Source organism: Eupeodes corollae, chromosome 1 (genome assembly GCF_945859685.1).
Source record: "Eupeodes corollae chromosome 1, idEupCoro1.1, whole genome shotgun sequence".
Taxonomy (NCBI): Eukaryota; Metazoa; Arthropoda; class Insecta; order Diptera; family Syrphidae; genus Eupeodes; species Eupeodes corollae.
Genome location: NC_079147.1, coordinates 305,817,240 through 305,838,737, shown reverse-complemented (window position 1 = coordinate 305,838,737; position 21,498 = coordinate 305,817,240). Strand labels below are relative to the sequence as shown.

Genomic DNA, 21,498 nt, shown 5'->3' with positions numbered 1-21,498 from the left:
TTTTTTACAGGGTTGTTAGTCAGATGTTGTATGTTTTCTTTTGTTTTTAATTTAGTTTTGTTTATGAAAGTTTAAAAATGTTTTTAAGACCATTTTTTATTAATAATAATACAGCGAAAATGCTGTATTCCTTTTAATATATGTATTTTAAGAGTATAGATGATGCAATTTCTTAGGCATTACCATCCAACATAAAATCACACAGCAAAATCATGTTTCAAAAATCAAAATTCAAATAAAAACTCCTTAGAATATAATTTCAAAAATAAAATTACACAATTTATCACAAGAAACGGTTTGCAGGTTAAAAGAGGCCCTGACCGAAAAACAAGTTAAACATATTAAATAATAATTTAATTTAGCAGTATAGAGTAATTTTAATTAATCATCATTATTATACTAACTAACTACCTGCGGCGGCGACGACGACGGTGGCGTTCAAATTTAATAGAACATCCAATCACGTCTTTTGAAGCGTGTTTGATTGCGCCTTTCCTGCACAGCCTGTACACTAGGTCACGACGACATGTAGGTGCAATGTGTTTTGGGAAGCTGCTCGGATACTTCTCCTGGTGGGATGGCAGCCCGCTTCCAGTAATCCCGCACGTTTTCCACCGATTTCAAAACACGCAGAAAGTTCTTACCCGCCAACATGGCAATGTCCTCCTCACTCCAATTGTTGTCCTCCAAGAGAGTGGCCAGCAAGTCGGGATACTTCGATACGTTTTCCAAGCCAACTGGGGGCTGTTCAATGCCATCGTAGCCCGCCCCAATGCCGATGTGCTGAATGCCCGCAATCGAGCGAATGTATTTAATGTGTGCCACCACGTCCAGCAGGGTGGAAGTGCGTCCACAGGAAACAACCTCAGAGTCGAAACTAATCATAATCAGTCCGCCATTGTCGGCTACGAGTCGCAGCACATCATCGGGAATGTTACGTGTCGAGTTGCACAATTGACGGGCAGCCGAATGTGAGAAAATCACTGGCGCTCTTGTCACCTGAAACACGTCACGTGCCGTCTCATCCGACGACTGCGAAAGGTCAATCATCATGCCTAAACGGTTCATTTCTTTTACCACTGCCTTGCCGAAGGTGGTCAGTCCCATTTCAAATGGCGACGAACTCGATCCGGCCCAGGGAATGTCGCATTTGTGTGTCAAGCTTAGATATCGTGCTCCCAGCGAGTGGAAGGAGCGCAACACCCCCAACGACGACCCAATGGCATGTCCACCCTCGATGCCAATCATTGAAGCCATTAATCCTTGACGTCGAACTGTTAGGATCTCTTGATACGAAGTTACTAAGGCCGTATCCTTCGGATACATATCGGTGAGTCGATGTATGATGTCGATTTGCTCCAATGCCAATTGGACAGCGTCCAGCCCCTGGGCTTCGCATGGCACATGTGCCGACCTGTAATTTGGAACGTGATCAAAATTGAAAATTGTCAATGGAAAATAAATATAATCAAGTAAATTAGAATGAACTTCTATGAGTATACACAACAAAATGGCAAAAGGCCTCATGTATATCGTATTTTATGTCCTTACCACACTTGTACGCCCACAAGTCCTTGCCGCAGCCTTGTGATGTCTGTTTGCGACCAGGCCGGTCGATTCCACATCGATTTGTGATCCATATCGTGACTGAGTTCAACCAACTCGAGACTACTGTGCGCGTACTTCCTGACATTCCATGGAAAGTCATTATGTCCATCTACCAACGGTACATCGCGAAGGATTCTCCGCACTATTCTCAGTCTTTGTTCGTGTGAATTACGGCTGGGAGCCATTAAGAAATGCTGGTAGGCCAGCATCGCTGCCACCAAGGACAAGGCTAATGCCGCCATCAGTGATAGACTGTAAATGCAAAAGTTTCGCTTCGACGAAGCGTGTCCTTGTGTGTCATTTTGATTCTTACTCTGTCTGGATGTATTCGACTTAATGGTTAGTCCTTTGGTCTTCTGTATGCTTGAGATTTCAATCGAATCGCTATTGGATATCGAATTTTGACGGGATATTGAACGGCGGATGTTTGAGTGTTCTGTGACGTCGGGCAGGCCGCCAAAGCCGGTTGTCTGTAAAGAAAGAAAAACATAATTAACAATTTGATGTACGAGTATGTTTAAATCAGGATAGAGATGATGGTTTTTATAGAATAAGGATAGTATAATGGAGCCTGATTTGGGCAAAGATTTGATTGTACAAAAGAATGGGGCTTTGATGGACGGATGCTATGGTAATTAACGAACAACGTTCATGATAAATGAGGGTCTGACGTATAACGTAGAGAGGAAGCTGTATTTCAAATAGTGATTGAATTTATGTCCTACAATTTGTATACATTAATTCTGAAAATGGTGGCGATGGCGTGGTGTTGAGAAAAAGAAGGTGGTAAATATAAGACTCCAAATAGAATTGAGTGTGGGACAAAAGCTTAAAGTTTTTATGAGATACTTAAGTATTTTATTCATAAAGTTTTGCTAAATTAAAAACAATTTTCCTCCCTTGTTCTCGAGTCTCGGAACATTATTTATAAACAGGACACTAACTAATTATTTGAATAAAAACTTTGTTTTGAAATAAAGCCCTGGAGTGAGTCTTGCCCAGTGGTGGATTTTAATGCGTCAAGGCCCCACACCATTTATAAATTAAGGAGTGAAATAAAGTAAGCTAAAACGTTTAATTGCTAACATTTTAATTTTATTACTACCAATAGTTAAACATAAAAAACAAAAATATTTAATATAATATTTTTTTTTTATAATTTACAGGCAATCAAGGGATTATTAGTACCCTTTATAATAATAACAATTGGGGAATCCGGGCCAGCGGATTTGTGTATGTCAAGGTCTTTTAGTGCTCTTGCAACTGCACGAGTGCGATAGAAGATTCGTCCCATAGAATCATTTACGATCTCAAAAACAGGAGGACTTATGACACTTTCCTGTAGCGTCGAATTAACAGCAATTTGGCTTTATCGATCGAGCTCACATAGTGAGTGTCATTGTGGACGATGACAAATGACCAGACATTTTTACTATACCTTTGGGACATTGTAATAATTTTTCCTTAATTTTTGATCATGCAAAAATTTGGTTCGTCGAATATGACCATTACAGGTCTTTCTAGCTTGTTTAAACTTATTCCGGTTTTCCTCAGTCGGGAAACATACAACAACGGAAACTTACATCTCTGAACCTAATACCCTCTTTCCAGCTCGAATCAAACCATGAGCTCTCTTTGGGATAAAATTTGTCTTTCCATTTTTTTTAAACGTTTAAGAAAAAGGAATTTTTTTACTATTTTTTTTTACCGTTTAAAATGTCACATATTATAATATTTCTTTTTAATTCTTGGTTAATAAAAAAAAGTAAAGTTTCTTTTGATACCCAGAACCCAACAAAATAAATTACCCTTTCTGAGTTTTCCAAAAGTACCTAATATTAGTCATGAAAAGTGTTTTTTCAAATTAACATTTCGGATTCGGCATAAAAACTCTAGGTCCCCTCTATCTCTGAATTGCCTTGCACACAGAAATGGTTGAGAGTTGAAATCATTAGTCCTGGTTCTCTATGGACTTTTTTTTTTTTTGAATTTTAATGTTCGAACATGATTACAGCAGTGTAGATGATCTTTCTAAAGCTAGATTACTTCATACTGCCCAAAATAAGAAAAGTCATAATTGAATTGTCCTTCACGTTCTCCAGATCTTATTGCAACAGACTTTTTAAGTGTCTGTGCGGTTATTTAAAGGGTAAAGCTTCATTGAGTTCCATATAACCAAAAATAAATAAATTGGGTGGCGCAACAGTCCTTTGAGAATTAGGGCCTAGTGACTTACAACTCTCAACCATTCCTGTGTGCGATTAATGTTTTCAGGAATGGAGGTGACCTTCAGTTTAAATGCAGAATCCGAACTGCTTATTTGAGAAAGCACTTTTCATGACAAGAGTTACTCTTGGAAAATTTGTCAATTCCTCGCAAGAGGCAGTACCCGTGAAAAGACTTTGGATGGCATAGGCAGGGATTGAACTCACGACCTCTGGCATGACAGTCTAACGCACTAACCAAACCATCATGCCACGGGTACTTTATATAACCAAAAATACTCAATTTAGAAAATGAAAACCTTAGGCTGACATTTCGGTTTGCGTACAAACTGAGAATGACTATAAGTGAGAAAGTGTGAGTAATAACTTGCAAAAAACAAACACATTCAAGCATTTAGTCATTCCATCAATTCAAATTCTTTTTGAACATTTCATGGGAGTGTTCAAGAACAATGCATTCCAACCAATGGAATCTTAAGCTCTAACTTGGTCTTGAATTGAAAGATTTGTATAGTCTTGATGATGTCAACTAAAATAAATTTGTTTTATTTATATAAAGCGTGATTTTTTTGAGGTTAGGATTTTCATGCATTAGTATTTGACAGATCAAGCGGGATTTCAGACATGGTGTGAAAGAGAAAGATGCTCAGTATGCTTTGACATTTCATCATGAATAGACTTACTAACGAGCAACGCTTGCAAATCATTGAATTTTATTACCAAAATCAGTGTTCGGTTCGAAATGTGTTTCGCGCTTTACGTCCGATTTATGGTCTACATAATCGACCAAGTGAGCAAACATTTAATGCGATTGTGACCAAGTTTCGCACTCAGTTTACTTTATTGGGCATTAAACCAACCACACGAATGCGTACAGTGCGTATAGAAGAGAATATTGCGTCTGTTTCTGAGAGTGTTGCTGAAGACCGTGAAATGTCGATTCGTCGCCGTTCGCAGCAATTGGGTTTGTGTTATTCGACCACATGGAAGATTTTACGCAAAGATCTTGGTGTAAAACCGTATAAAATACAGCTCGTGCAAGAACTGAAGCCGAACGATCTGCCACAACGTCAAATTTTCGGTGAATGGGCCCTAGAAAAGTTGGCAGAAAATCCGCTTTTTTATCGACAAATTTTGTTCAGCGATGAGGCTCATTTCTGGTTGAATGGCTACGTAAATAAGCAAAATTGCCGCATTTGGAGTGAAGAGCAACCAGAAGCCGTTCAAGAACTGCCCATGTATCCCGAAAAATGCACTGTTTGGTACGGTTTGTACGCTGGTGGAATCATTGGACCGTATTTTTTCAAAGATGCTGTTGGACGCAACGTTACGGTGAATGGCGATCGCTATCGTTCAATACTAACAAACTTTTTGTTGCCAAAAATGGAAGAACTGAACTTGGTTGACATGTGGTTTTAACTAAACATTTCCGAAGAAATTCGGGATATTCCGGCCGAAATGCTCGAAAAAGTTACCCAAAATTGGACTTTCCGAATGGACCACCTAAGTGTCATGGACCAATCTAACGTTTCAAATAAAGAATCGATGAGATTTTGCAAATTTTATGCGTTTTTTTTTTTTTTAAGTTCTAAAGCTCTTAAAAAATCACCGTTTATAATGAATTGCTTATTAACGATTTCAAATTATTAGGATCTCTTGCACAAAGTGCAGCAAAATAAAAGAACTTTTAACTAGGAGAAAAAACGGTTGTTTTTTGTTTGGATCTTGAGTAAGCGAGAAAGTTTCTTATCAGCTGGAGACAGGCTCAATTTAGCTAAGAGTTCTGCTCATTTTGCATTCAGAGAAATTCTCCAAGAGGTAAGTTCATTGTTCGGAGAGTTCAATATTACAACAATATTTTTCAAGTAAAATCAAATCATCAATATCACTTGATCAAATTGTTAAATCTGAAGATATTATTTTCCAAAATAGGCATTCCGAGAAAAATCTGGAGCCTATATTCCAGGAGTTGTTGATGCAATTGACGGTTGCCATATACAAATAAAACTACCTTTTGACATTCTTAGTTAAAAATGTCAAAATTGACATTGAAATTCATCCTCAAACTACTTCTCTATTTATGTATGTACTCGTTGTGATAACTTTTTCTTTTTTAATTTAAGATTTTATTTAATCATTTTATATTTAGTTTTTCAAAAACTTATTGATTTTCGTGATTTAGACCGAATTTAGGAAAGCAGCTATTTATTTTATAATACTTTAATGAAGAATTTTCGTTACACTGCATTTTTCGGTTAGCATTGTTTCGTATTTTATTTGAAAATTTAACGAAAAGAGTTTATTTTACTGCTTTCAAGAGAATTATTTGAATTTTAAAATAAATGAGAATTATAATGAATTTTATCATAAGCAAACGATTTAATTTAATACCAAGAATTGTGCCCTCGCCCTTAGTTTTATGATTTTTCGAACACACCCTTGATACATTTTTCTAATGTTAAGTCTGGAATCTGGGACTGGATAAAATTGGAGCTGTCAATAATTTGTTGTTGGCTTGTCAGCGGCAGCTCCTTCCATAGTATTTGTTTTGTATTTTGAAAATGTGACAAATACGAGGGTTTTCATTCTTTGTATTTTAGTATTTTTGCCTATATAACTATCCCGCAGCAGAAGTAGAGCATTCGTGCTGATAAACAGGCCCCCAAATAATAGATGTAGCCCCTCTCCCATAGACTTATTTCTATAAAATTCCCCCGAACTATTCAATCAACCTATTGTAGAAAATGATATTAGTTCAAATGATCCCCCTGTAATAATAAACATAAATTCAACCCCTGTGGAAAATTGCAATCAATTTTTTGACTATGCAAATGCTGATTTAAAAAAAAAGATTAAAAATTACTGAATATTGAACACAATATTTTCTCTGAAATAAAATAAGTTTGAAGCCAATATTTTTAATTTTTGAAAAGCTATTTGAGCCGAAAGTAAATTTTTACCAAGTTTTAATAAGTATTGTTTTTTTTTAGAGTTTTATTTTTTGTAAAAAAACGGTCTATTCGAATTTTTTAAACATTTTACCAAATGTTGAAAACAATACTTCTTATAAGATAAAATTAGTTTGAAGCCAATATTTAAAATATTTGAGTCGAAAATCAATTTTTACCAACTTTTATACATTTTTTTGTAGGTTTTTATTTTTTGTAAAAAAAACTGTCAATTCGATTTTTCTCAAAATTTTATCAGATGTCAAAAACATTATTCTTCGTTGCACAAAATTGTTTTAGAGATGAAATCATATTTCAATAGAAAAATTTTGGAGGTGACAAATTTTTTTCTTAGTTTTATTGATTTATAAAAAAAACGGTCTATTGATTTTTTTCAAAAAATATACCTATTTGGTATCACGTTACAATATATTATATAAAATTTAATTCAAGTCTCTAGCGTTTTTGGTTCGTAAGATATTTAAGGTTAACCAAAATGTTCACCTTTTTTTTAAACTGCTATGGTAAAAATAACCACCAACGCAATTTTCTTAAGAGCCCTGCATCTTTCTGCCTTATTATCTGTATAACAAAATTTATTTGAAGTCGATATCTCTTCTGGTTCCTGAGCTATGAAGGAACGTCACGATCGGCACGGACATACGGACGTACGAACGTACGTACACACGCACGCACAGACATCTTTCTAAAAATCTTTTATTTCGACTCTAGGGAACTTGAAACTCCGAGAAATGACAAAATTTTCAATTTGACAAATCGGACCCATTACAATAACTTCCTATGAGAAGTTGAAAAGAGCGAAAGCAAGGTTTGGACAAAAATGGAGCTGTCAATATTTTGTTGTTGGTTTGTCAGCGGCAAATATGAAATTACGAGGGTTTCCCTTCATTGCATTTGAGTATTTTTGCATATACCACTATCCTGCAGCTGAAGGAGGACATTCGTTCTGAAATACAGCCGCTAAACACAGGTGTCCTACGAGAAACGTAAAACGCTCTAACTCATCTCTGTGAGCTTACTTAGACCAAACAAAATCTCCATAAATTATATTTTGAGATTTTAAAATAAAGTATCAACACAAAATTAAGTCCATAAAAGAAAGATAAGTTCTAGATTAAAAATGTTGGTTATATGTATATTATACTTTTTTTAGCTGTAAAAAACGTGTGTAGAAAAAAAACACAAGTTTCCACTAATTTTGTTTGTGAGTTCATAAGAAGGAAAAATCTATAAAGAACGATCCTTCTGAAAACACTATAATTATACTCGTTAAAGAATATCAAAACGGGTGAATGTCTGCAGGAAATTTAAATTTTTAGTCAAAAAACACAGAATTCGTTTTAACTCGACAATTACAGGAAACACTTTTTCCAGCTATTTTTGAGTATCTATTTTATTCCATCGCTAGGTATACTTAAATATGATATCTTTTTTTTTTATTATTTACGCACAAGAAAAACTAAATATAAGCAGAAAGAAAAATTCGATATCTTCCAATGTTCATCTTTCACAAACAAAATAATTCTCAATATTACCACTCGTTGGGCGCCATTTACTAGGAGAGATATAAAAGTATCTCACTCCCTTTACTTATACTTAAGTATCTGCAAATATATAAAAACATATTTATGGTATGTGTATGTCATACACAGAATTATATTGTCCTCATAATGTCTTTCTTAGAAAACTCATGCGTAACCATATTTCCAGGACTACGAACATAAAACCTTTAGATATGTCAGATTAAATCTTCTCTCGACTCAATATGAAGACAAAATTTCCAAGAATAAATCAGTAGTGGTTTATATCAAATTTATAGGCCATCTATATTCTTAATTTCACTTCAATTTGTTTCTACCTTGCTTTCTCTTTTACTCTTTTTCTTCTTCCCTTTTGCACTCTCTTGATGATTATACATAATTCTTAGTCTGGGAAATAAAAGAAAAATCATCAAACCTCAAACTCAAAGCTAATAACCAGACCGCACAAGCCAGCCTCAACATAACTTAACTATATTCTCGAGCACCTATCTACTTTATCAGTCATCAGGCTTCTGTAATTATCCTAACCTGATGTGAGTTAACACCCCCAACACATCAAGTTGGCACATTTTACATCTCTGATGTCTGAACTGGTGAAACTGGCGGAACTGTTGGAACTGGTGTGGCTTTTCTATATTAATTTAGATGAGGATGGATTATACATTATGGGATACCCACAAGTCATCCGCATCTTCAGAACTTGAGTTAACTTCCACTTATCATCTAGATAAAGTTTGGTATATCTGGAAGTATTCTTGTGTATATTATTTACCTATGCACTAACCACGATGTAAATTACTTACAGCGATTAATTCATCACATAAAATATACCTAATGTGAGGTGGGTATAATTTCTTGGAAAGGGTGACGATGGTGATGGTTTTGATGAATCGATTAAGTGTTACGACGACGACGGGCGTCTTATATTGAAGTGAGCTTCTTGTTTCATGTGTAGTAGGTTTATAGGTACTCTAATAACATACTTCAAAACAAAACTCAGTCATTTACAAGATGGCATATCCAAGAGACCTAATTATTTATTATATAGATCGGTATGTATCTAACCTACATATATGAAAAGTTAACTTAATTTATCAACTTTTGAACTTGTTTTCTTTATGACGTCTCGACATTCAAAGGAAAATTAATGAATGAGAGATTGATTTTCGTCAATTTTGTTTTTGAGTTCAGGTTAGAGTTGCTGATGAAGTCGGCTCCAAGTTAATTGTTAAAAGGGTATTTTTTTTGTATAGCAGCATTAGAAGTTTCGATGGAAAGTTGTCTAAAGTTTGACAGCTAAGGATGTCAAACGGTTTTGACATTTTTGCTCAATAAGGATTGAGAATTGTTTATGAATTGTTAAACTCCAGAACAATGCTTCAAAATAGTTGAAACTTACTTTAAATGACTGTTTAAAATAGAACTGTCATATAATGCCGAAGACAAACCAATCAAATTGACAGTTTGGTGTGGTTTATTTATTTATCGGTCAGTATTTCTTTCGAAATGAGCAAGAAAGTGACGTTTCGGTGAATAGCGAGCTTTATCGTGAAATAATGACAGATTTTTGTTTTTAAAAATGTATCGGCTAAACTTCGATGTGCATTCAAGAGGACACAAGCGTCTACAGGGTTTTCTCAAAACCCACCACTGTCTATCAACTTCTACTCTCACCTCCCCGTGATAAACATCGGGTGCCTATAGTACCTCAACTGGAGATTGGGTTCTAACCCTAGTGGAAAGTTGTTGGGGGCAGCAAACGAGAGAGGGAGGGGAGGTGTTTCCACTAAGGTACTCTCTTTATCCAGTCGGCACCGGATGAATTCCCGAGATGGAATCAATGGTGGCGTCTATGTCTAGTAAGTTGGAACTACTTAAAAGTACACCTTATAGGGATTCTACGAATTATTCGGAGCCCAGGCCTATAAAGATCTGTTTTATCCGGCTCCCCGTCCTTGGAGTTATACTAAGGATATGGCCCTCCAGGTTGGGGGTTGTGCCGTCGGGGTGACTTCCTGACCACGTAAAAAATAGATTAGTTGCGAAGTTCCAACAATCCTCGGATACAGACGGATTTTCTATTGACAACCCAAGCAAACGAAATAAGGACAACGAACTTCGGATCTGTAGACAGCGTCTATTTGGGTGTTCATTTGTTGTTGGAACTAGACTCAGGCAAAAAGTCTTGAGTTTCAACAGTGTGAGCGAGTGCATCACGACAATCCGCATCAAGGAAAAATTCGCCAACATAAGCCTAATTTGCGCGCATGACCAAAGACATATTCTTTGAGCTTTTCGACAAGACTTATAAGCAGTGCCCTGTTTATGACATTATATTTATCTTAGGAGATTTTAACGCCAAGCTAGGAAGAGAAGGCACCTTCGGTGGCAGATTGACCATATTGCGTTCGACGCAAGACACTTCTCCAGTATCCGGGATATCCGAACATTCCGAGAGGCCAGCATTGACTCGGACCACTATCTCGTTGTAGCCAAGGTACGGCTACGGATATATCGATCCAAGCCAAGTGAGAAGTTTCGACGTTAGACGGCTACAATCGCAAGAGACTGCCATGTCCTTTTCCGATCGAGTCTCTAGTAACCTCATAAGGAGTCCTATGCTGCCTGCAATAAATATTGAAATCCAGTGGCAACATTGCCTTGCAGCCATTAGAGATGCCGCTTCTGAAGAGCAAGGTTTCACACGGCCACCACAGCGAAACCCCTGGTTTGACGACGAATTCCGGCAAGCGCACGCAGTGAAACAAGAGGCATACAAAACGGCGCTGCACAAAAGGACTAGAGCTGCTCGCGAGCTCTACGAGCAGAAGAGGAGAGAGGAACACCGGCTTTTTAGATGGAAAAAAAGAGAGCCTGAGAAGCGCGCGAGGTAGAGGAATGTCACAACAGGAATCAGGTTCGTAAATTTTACCAAAAGTTAAAAAAAACCTCCCAAGGGTACCAGCCACGAACCGAAGCCTGTAAAGACGATAAGGGGAACATCATAGTAGAGCCGCAGTCTATGTTGAGAATATGGAAAGACCACTTCTCCAAATTATATAACGGCGATGACGAAGGGAGATAGAACCACTCAACCTAGGCAACGCAGATCAACAATTCCGCCTACCCGACCTTGACGAAGTGAAGATAGCTATATCTAAACTTAAGTCAAACAAAGCTGCTGGAGCTGACGGCATCTTGATTTAAAGCATGCACCAACTCATCTGCAAAATATGATCGGAAGAAAGCATGTCCGATGAGTGGAATCTCAGCATAGTGTGCCCGATACATAAGAAAGCAGACTCTCTAAACAGAGGCATCAGTCTCCTCAACATTGCATATAAGATCCTCTCTGCCGTGTTATGTGAACGTCTGAAGCCATTCGTCAACAACCTGATTGGTCCTTATCAGTGTGGCTTCAGACCAGGAAAGTCCACTATCGACCAAATATTCACACTACGGCAGATCTTGGAAATAACCCAGGAGCTTCAAATCGATACCCACCATCTCTTTATCGATTTAAAAGCCGCGTATGACAGCATCTATAGGGAAGAGCTCTACCGAGCAATGTATAGTTTTGGCATCCCTGTCAAACTTATCCGTTTGTGCAGAATGACGATGGAGAATGCACGCTGCTCTATCAAGGTCGGAAAAGATTTTACCGATGCATTTGATGTCAAAAAAGGTTTTAGACAAGGCGATGCACTGTCATGCGACTTGTTCAACATCGTTCTAGAAAGAATTATGTAAAACTCAACCGTCAATACCAGAGACCTAATTTTCCGAAGGTTTATCCAGTTATTCAGAATTGGAAGATCAAAGCGTAATATCAGGAGCATTTTTGAGCATTGCAACGGAAGCGAAGAAGATGGGTTCAGTGGTCAATGAGGGCAAGACCAAGGGCACCATGGACAGCTATAACTTCGAGGTAGGTAAGGACTTTGTCTACCTCACCGCTATAAATACAGATAACGACACCAGCGCTGAAATCAAACGAAGAATAACTCTTGCAAATCGCTGCTTCTTTGGACTTAGAAGGCAATTGAGAAGTAAGGTCTTCTCTCGAGCATCTTAAATCACCATCTTTTAGACACTCATCATCCCGGTTCTTATTTATGGCGCTGAGGCCTGGACCCTGTCAAAGAAAGATGAGACCGTCCTGTTATGATTCTCCGTGTGATTTTTGGTCCCGTACGCATAGATGGAGAATGGAGGAGAAGATATAACGACGAACTGTACTGTTCATCAAGTTAACAGTTCACCACAGGATAGCAGACAAGAAGGAGATCTTTGATTTGTATGTTTTTTTCTTCGTCCGGGTTGAACCCCAAATTCATATTTTGAAAAGTCAAATTTTTCCATCGTCTATGGAAGTTGATTAAACTCAACTTAATTCAATTCAATTTAATTGAACAATGTGCATTATAAATTGTCCAGATTCTAATAGCTATAGTAAAATAATAAAGTGATTCCAAAAATTTATCGAAATTAAAGTAAATGTTGCAGTATTCTTAGTACCTGGTAGTTCTATATTTACTTCTTAACTTAAACGTCAACTCTCTGTTCAAGAAAACCAAATGACACAAACTCTTAAACAAAAGTTTAGAAAATGAAAAGTTGGTTAACTGTGTTTTTTTAAACATCAAATATCAAGAGTTACGATATTAACTTTTTATAATTAAGCTTTAACACCCCTTATAAAGTACATTCTACCTTGAATTCTTAGTAAACTAACTCAGGTTTGACATCTCAATTAAAAACGTCAAAATCCAGAATAGAACTGTCGAGTAGAATATGGACCAATTTATTTTACCTCTACTATGAATGTTGACAAAACTATATGATGCTATTAGATGCTACAATAAGTCATCATTTCTAATACTCCTCTAGTTCATGTTTTAAGATGTACATAGTGTCTTTTCACAGTTCTATTATTTTGCAAGACGTTTTAAATCTTCTGTAAGTCTTACAGACTTTAAAAATATATTATTATGAATCAGTAAAATTGAAAAATCAACATGTCAATATTAAAGCATTCACTTTCAATTTATGTATGAAACGTGGTTTTTCAGAGTAACTAAAAACTAAAAACTGAAAGGAAGAGAATTAATTCACCCCTCCTGTTTTGCATAATCTCTACAACAAAGAAACACAAAATTCAAATATAAATTTACATAAAGCTCAAAAACACTTTCAACACAAAAAAAAAGAAGTTTAAATTAAGAATCAAAATAATCTTTGAGTATATTTTGATGATTTTCAAAGCCACAACATTCCTTAAATACCTCAAAATTAAATGCAAATCTTTGACATGGCAAAAAAGTTTAAATTTGTTTTTCAAACTCAATTGTATTCTATTTATCCAAAAAAAAAAGAAAAACAACAAAATATTCTAAAACATTTTAAGACATAAAAGTGTTTTCAAAAATACAACAAAAACAATAAGAAAAAGCATGAAAAATCAATTTGGAGACTTTTCCACAAGAATTCTTAAAGAATTTTTCAAGGACACTTTATTGCTGCTTTATTTTTATAGAAGACATACGTACATAATATCTCTAAGTCTGATGGGTGTCTTATGTCTTGAAAAAAAAAAACAAAAAAAAAGTTAAGTGATTTTAAAGTGGGAAGCTGAATGTCACCCATCATCAGCTATAATGGCAAAGCTATGTGTTTACTTTTCATTGCCCTAAAGTTCAATGAAGAAGAACTGATACAGCTTCGATTTGATGCTTTAGAAAAGTCCTTCGCCTTCTTATTCTTCTTCTTCAGTCTTATAGACTTAAATCGTCTCCTCTTTTATTTTTACAAACATACAAAATCTGCGGAATACAAAATCAAGGGAATTTGAATTAGGGGACATCTTTTGTGCTGACAATGACGAATCCCTTAACCTTTTTAATCTATATTTAGACGAAGATCACTAGAAATACCATCCTTTCCCCTATCAAAATGAAAATGACAAAGTTTTAATTAATGTCACACAGAGTCCCCAGTGGAAACTAGCGAAACTAAAAAAAAGGGTTAGAACATTCCTCAAACAAAATGTATACGATGCGATGGAATTCAATTCCATCAGTCATGGGTTCGAGTTTGAGTTGGCTTTAAACAATTTTTCCAGTCGGTATTTCTCATCTTCTGGCTCGTCATCGTCAGACTATACACAAAAGCGGATGAAGTGAAATGCGGCGGTGGAAGGTGGACGATGTCGGTAAGCGATGACAGGTGGTTTCAATGAATGTTTTTGAAGTTCATGAAATCGAATGAGCTTGTTTCTGAAAAGAACCAAGCTGTAGATACATGAGGAGGACCACAATGCTAGGATGTGGTACCACATGAACCGCACAACTTATTGTTGTTCTACAGATCCTTATACTTTTTTCTGTTGGTAGCCTATTTCCATCTAAGCGTCGTCGTCGTTGGTCGTGTCGTAAAATTCAAATTCTAAAACTTCGTCCACATAATCAAGCCTCGACGCTTTGTTCACCAGACATGAATACCCCTATATCTATCTATTGTTTGGAAAAAAGGGAAAAAACAGACAGGAAATAAAAATCCTACGTTAGGAATGCTTTTTGAAGTCTTTTTAATTCTTTTCCGTGAGAGGGAGCCAGAGTCGGGACCATGTTGGTGTGGTTCTTATGTCTCCATTTGCATTTGTCAACTTTTATGGGACACAGTTTTGCCTGCTTTTTTTTTGTTTTCTTGCTATGATATTTTTCCATTGAAAATAAATTGAATTTAAATGCGTTTGGCTTTATTGCAAATATGTGCAAGGATGAGAAAGTATATTAAAGTTTTTATTTTACATTCTTTTAAGCCCCGCTTCTACTATACCCGTATACACTATGTGACCCAAGAACAATGACCGTGCTTCATTTTTTAACTGCGTGTATAGAGAAGTCGGTAAGGTAGGTTGGCTTTTATGGTCTGTGCAGTACGAATAATTTGCATTTTAAATGCGAGAGTTGACATAATCTCGTTCTCTCTTTCTAGTTCAGATTGTCCTTATGAGATGGTGTAAGTTTGGTATATAGCGGTATGGTGGGCGTTGGGTGGTGGGCGGGGACAATGGAGTGGGTGAATGTTGGTGGCATTTTAATAGAGATCTTAGGTAAACGGGATGTTTAAATAATTTCCACTGGCGCGGTTTTTAATGCATCGCAGATTTTTACCTTCGGTATATTTTTTTACTTGTATTTTTTTATGATGAAAAATTCATTAAAATTGTACATGACCGTTTTTGAAATCATTTTACTTTAGTATGCTCAGTAAATAAAAAAAAGTACATATTTATATGGGTGTGGTAAAGGAGGTTATAAAAACAGTTTACGGAAAAGGAAAAGGATATGCATGAAATTATGTTTAATAGGTAGTAAATTACAGTAAGTGTCAAAAATATATGTACGAGTAATTTTTTTTATAGCATAACATTAAGCAAACTGTTTGATCGTAGATGGAGTTATTGCGCGTATTTAGCATAGAAACGCCATACTTTTTTTCATGAGTTTGATACCTTTTAAAATATATCAGTGCACATTCTCAGCATTTCTTAAATTATGATCTCCCTTTTCTTGGGCAATCATACCATTTGCAGGAAACTCTGCATCGAATGATTGTTAAGTTCTTAACGTTCAGTGCAGTGATTAATTTCGTCGGCTAGGAGACTGCAATTTTGACAAGAATAACACTGAGAGGTAAACATAAATTGAAGAGATGCACTGACAGCTCGAAGAACATTGACTAAAACAGTTGGGAAGTTGGAAGAGTCCAGGTCTGGAGAAATTTGACCCATCCTGCAGATTCTTCAAACCTAGACTGTTCCAATTTTCCATTTGTTTTAGTCAATGTTCCCCCAACTCTCAGAGCAGTACTTCAATTCCTTAGAGAACTTCCAAACATTTTCTTTGAGGTGGAAATTTGTAGCTCGAAGGGGTAAGGACCTACTTTCAATTTGTTCCTGCCTTCTTTGACATTTTTTTTTGTTTTTATTAAGAAAACAAGGTTATGCACGTTTAAGTTTTCTATAATTGTAATTAAGGCTTATTTTTACAGTCTTTAGCTAAACATAGATGACTTTAATTTTACAATATTGTCAGCTCAGTCAGTGCTCGGAAAGCAGCTGAATGAAAAATAATGTCTCAAATAACGAAATCTGCAAGTTTCAAGCGTCAACTGATAATGGTTAACAATGACGTTTCTGATTATCACATTAGCTGTGTTCCAGACATTTCTTGCACTTAAAGTTGGTCAAATGTCAAATTTGAGGAGTGGGAAATGTTGAGAGAAAGCGAGCTGTCAAAATGTCTGAAATGGTTTCTGGACAAATTTGCACTAATTTTTGAATGTCAAAATATATATATTGAAGCAGAGTTACCGAAGCTCTTTGATAAATTTTAATCAACTAAATCATGAATAAGAATAAAATAAAATAAATATCAACAAAAGTAAACTTATATTTAATAGAAATACAGATTAAATTATTCCTTAAATTATGAAACTTAAATGCTCAAAAAATCACTACAATTTTCAATAAATATTGACAATTATATACGTTTTTGTACTTTAAATTTCTTCTGTCATTACTTGCCGTAAACGTCAAATAGAATTTGTCAGCCAACCCAGAAATCGTCAGAAGAAATTTCTCCAGCTGAATCTGGTAAAAAGGGGAAATATTTTACCTAAGCTCACGCTCTTTTTTTAAGAAATAGCACAACTTTTGAAGTGTGAACGACTTCGGACTTAAAATGACTAAAACTGTCAGTCTGAAACTGTTTGAAACTATTTGAAACTAGTTGTGGAACACAGCTATTGCAAAACATTTAGGGCAATTTTCTTGCTAGCTTATCTGATAATCACTAACACTTAACTTGAGTAACATTAACTTACACTTGCACTAACAAATATGAGAAGCTAAGGTGTCATTTATTAAGGTAAGATTGCACTGTGAAACTTTGTTTGGTATTTGAATCTCGTCTTTAAAAGAACTTCGTCGTCCAAATAATACCCGTGTTTTGTTGGATAATCTATCTATAATATAGTAGGATCTTACACGAATAATAAAAATGAGTAACAAGTGAACGATCAAAAGACTTGACCGTCAACCCGGAGATCTCTATTATACCCTTTATTGATGCGTTGATCGAATTATCAACGGTAGCTAAAAAACAACGAGGACTTTAAATGGCTTTCGAACAAAGACCATCAAAGCGAGCGAAATAAAACGACGAGATTTGTTAAAGAAAAAAAAAACAGCGATTTCCCCTAAGGGTTGTACAATAGTCCAAAAGATTTTATTTCGTTAGAAAGTATTTATACAAAAATGTATGTAATTTCGAAAGAGATATTACGTTACATTTTCAGTTAAACTTTTAAGGCGAATTTATAAATATCAAAAAAGATGGCGATTGGTATAATATAAGTTACAGATTTGAATTCAAAAATTAAATTTTGTCAGTTACAGAATTGGAATTTAAATCCAATATTTAAGAATTATTTACAAGTTTTAAAAATAAAAGTTTATGATGATCAGTAGTGTTATTTGTATGAATACTACCGATAAAAGTTAAAGTAGAATCTTACCATAGATGGGTTTTTGACATTTATACAAGTCTCGAATGGATCTTTCGTGATTTCGTTCTCAAATGTTGGTACGATTGATGTTACATTTGTATCTCAATGGCTGTGTTCGTTGAGTAGTTATGCATTTGGAATCATGTGTTTTCCATTGGTGGAAAAAAATCAATCTGTTACTGTTGATATTACTTGGTTTTGTTAATGAAAATTGACTAACTAGTCTTATTTTGCAAGAGACAATAAAAAAAATAATTAAGTTATGCTATGTTTTCACCAAAGGTTTCCAACGCAAAGGAAGATTTCAAAATGATTAAGCTTGACAGAACTTTCTAAAATGTAAATGGTGTTTCGATGTTTCTTATGAAGTGCAAGTGAGAAAGTTTGACTCGTGTTAAATAATGAAGAAGTGAATAGTTCAGCGCCATATAAGAATATACTACCTAATCGACGTGCATTTCTTGAAAATTTGATTAAAAGTAAACTAATTTTTTTTTGCAAATTAACAGACCATAATGCATTATCTGTAAAACCAACCAATTAAAATAATACATTATCTGTAAAACCAACAACAAGGTTTTTCTTCAGAAATTTTGAATTGACTCCGATCCCCACCCGGAATCGAGTCCCATCAAGCTCATTTCTACTCGATTCAGGTATATATAGAATGTTAATGTAATAGTCTACGAACAGACCCCCTTCCTGAAGCAATTGTTAAATGAACTTTTTTTTATAGAATCTCAATTTCCAGATGTTTTCTTAACAGTTTCTTTTTGGAAATTGTTAGTTTTTTTGCTTAAGTTAATTTTAAAGGCCCAAACATAAGCTTATGTCAAAAACCCAACGAAAATTTACTTAAGTTTGTGAAATTACTGCATGAAAATAATGCAATTTTGCTCACGTATCTACATGTCAGATTTTACTTATGCGGCGAGTGACTGGGATCGTTCTTGCTTAAGTTAACGAAAATGAGAAAAATTGAACGAAACGGAGCTAGACTCCATTATGTTCACTGCCTATTATAGTTGGGCCTTAACTTTTGATTTTCACAAAACTTTCTTGTGTTTGTGTTTTTTTATTATTATTCTGACAGTTCTTCTTTCAGTTGTACCAATTTTTAAATACAAAAATATGGCTACTGCCGATGCGTTTTCTTGGGAAATTTCTACTATACTATTTATAGAATGCCAAAAAAAACACGGGTAATGTCTGTTTTTGAACTGTCATTGTTGGAGTTTCGTTGATCTTTTCTCTGCCATTTATTATTTGATTTAATTTTTTCTGAGAAATCGAAAAGCTTTATTCAAATTTTAGTTTGATAATAATGTTAGTTTCATAAAAACTAAAATAAATAAAATACTTTCGTATCTTATTTTCAAATTATACATAGCAGAAAATATATTTAACTTTTATGGTACCGACTGTATTTGACTTGCAAGTAATGTGGAAAGCCATTTCCATATTTTTTTTCGCCAGCAGTTTGTTAACTTTGTAAACATTTAAATGAGAAATTCAAACAAAAATTAAAATATAAATTCAAGTGATGTGATGAATTGCAGGATGGCGTGATTATATGTGAAGTTCAGTAATGATTATATTTTAATAGGGAACGGGATGGTATATTTTAAATAAATATGCTCTCGTTAGTTTTAAGTTTCTACATTCGTTTAAGTTTCGTTCATCGTATAATGTGAAAATAAAGTGAGTTTTTAAAGTTTTACTTTTTTTTTGTTTTTATTAATTACTACATAATGACTTGTCTCTGTCTGAATATGAACAGTTTATCATAAGATCATTTTAATTTAAATATTTTAAATTTTATGAAACTATAACTCAATATACAAACATACAACTCATTATTCCTATCCATCAATGAAACTTTAATTGACACATGGTATCACGATAATTGAACCTTTGTAGTGGTTAATGACAGATTATGACATGGTTCAACATTCAACCGAATATGTGCAAAAATGTATTTATTTGGTGTCAGATTATAAAAATGTATGTACTTTAGCTGAGGTTTATTATTTTATTAATTTAAATACGAGGATTTACCTACGCTGAGTATTTTAGTTTTTAGCTGACAGTGGGGAACTGAACTGTCAGAAAAGATTTGTTTTTTTCCTTATGGAACAAGCCCAGAGCGCGTTCTTTGGGATCTGAATAAAATGGCTGAGCTAATGAAGTAATGCAATTGAGCGTGGCTAACTTCACGTTTGCTTTTAAAAGAGACAGATGACAAAACGTTTGACAGTTCACTTCTTCAGTGTGTTTCATAGATAAATTGTAAAGCTCTGTTTAAACTATTCTCAGACGTGCTCAGTTCTTCCTCTGAAGTTTCCTTTTTTATTTTAATTCTAGGCCCAAGAAAATTAACTTTAATTTGGTAGTTTTTTTAAGGATCTTCACTTCCCTCCACATTCAATTATTCAAAGTTTGTTAACTAAAATTCAACAGTTTTAATCCTTTAAAAATGTCAGAAATGTCATCTACACACATTCAGAGCGCGTTCTATAGGATTTGGCTAACTTCACGTTTGCTTATAAAAGAGACAGATGACAAATTCTTAAACGTTTGACAGTTCACTTCTTTAGTGTGTTTCATAGATAAATTGTAAAGTTCTGTTTAAACTCTTCTCAGAGCTTTCAAGATGTGCTCAGTTCTTCCACTGAAGTTTACTTTTTCATTTTAATTCTAGGCCCAAGAGCATTAACTTTAATTTGGTAGATTTTGTAAGGATCTTCACGATCTATCAATTTGAAGAACGTGTATGTTAAAATTGTCCCTCCACACTTAATTATTCAAAGTTTGTTTACTAAAATTCAACAGTTTTAATCCATTAAAAATGTAAAAAATGTCATTTACACACATTCAGAGCCCGTTCTATAGGATATGGCTAACTTAACGTTTGCTTATAAAAGAGACAGATGCCAAATTCTTAAACGTTTGACAGTTCACTTCTTCAGTGTGTTTCATAGATAAATTGTAAAGCTCTGTTTAAACTATTCTCAGACATGCTCAATTTTTCCACTGAAGTTTCTTTTTTTATTTTAATTCTAGGCCCAAGAGAATTAACTTTAACTTGGTAGTTTTTTTTAAGGATCTTCACGATCTATCACTTTTAAGAATATGTATGTTAAAATTGTCCCTCCACATTTAATTTTTCAAAGTTTGTTTACTAAAATCAACAGTTTTAATCCATTAAAAATGTCAGAAATGTCATTTACACACATTCAGAGCGCGTTCTATAGGATCTGGCTAACTTCACGTTTGCTTATAAAAGAGACAATTGACAAATTCTTGAACGTTTGACAGTTCACTTCTTTAGTGTGTTTCATAGATAAATTGTAAAGCTCTCTTTAAACTCTTCTCAGAGCTTTCTAGATATTTTCCACTAAAGTTTATTTTTTCATTTTAATTCCAGGCTCAAGAGAATCAACATTAAGTTGGTAGTTTTCTTTAAGGATCTTCACGATCTATCAATTTGAAGAACGTGTATGTTAAAATTTTCCCTCCACATTCAATTATTCAAAGTTTGTTTACTAAAAGTTAATAGTCTTAATACTTAAGAAATGTCAG

At 34.8% G+C, this 21,498-nt stretch overlaps 1 protein-coding gene across 2 annotated transcripts in view; it reads right to left on the bottom strand.

Annotated features, from left to right (window-relative positions):
* Positions 1 to 230: 230 nt before the first annotated feature.
* LOC129942389 (uncharacterized) overlaps positions 231 to 21,498 on the bottom strand; it is a 300,491-nt gene continuing 279,223 nt past the window's right edge. For both annotated transcript variants that reach the window (XM_056051296.1, XM_056051297.1), the window contains exons 2-3: positions 1,552 to 2,078; positions 231 to 1,414 (exon numbers count right to left, since the gene is read on the bottom strand). In XM_056051296.1, coding sequence (XP_055907271.1) covers positions 517 to 1,414; positions 1,552 to 2,078 — 1,425 coding nt within the window. In that variant the 3' untranslated portion in view covers positions 231 to 516. The remainder of the gene's footprint in view (positions 1,415 to 1,551; positions 2,079 to 21,498) is intronic.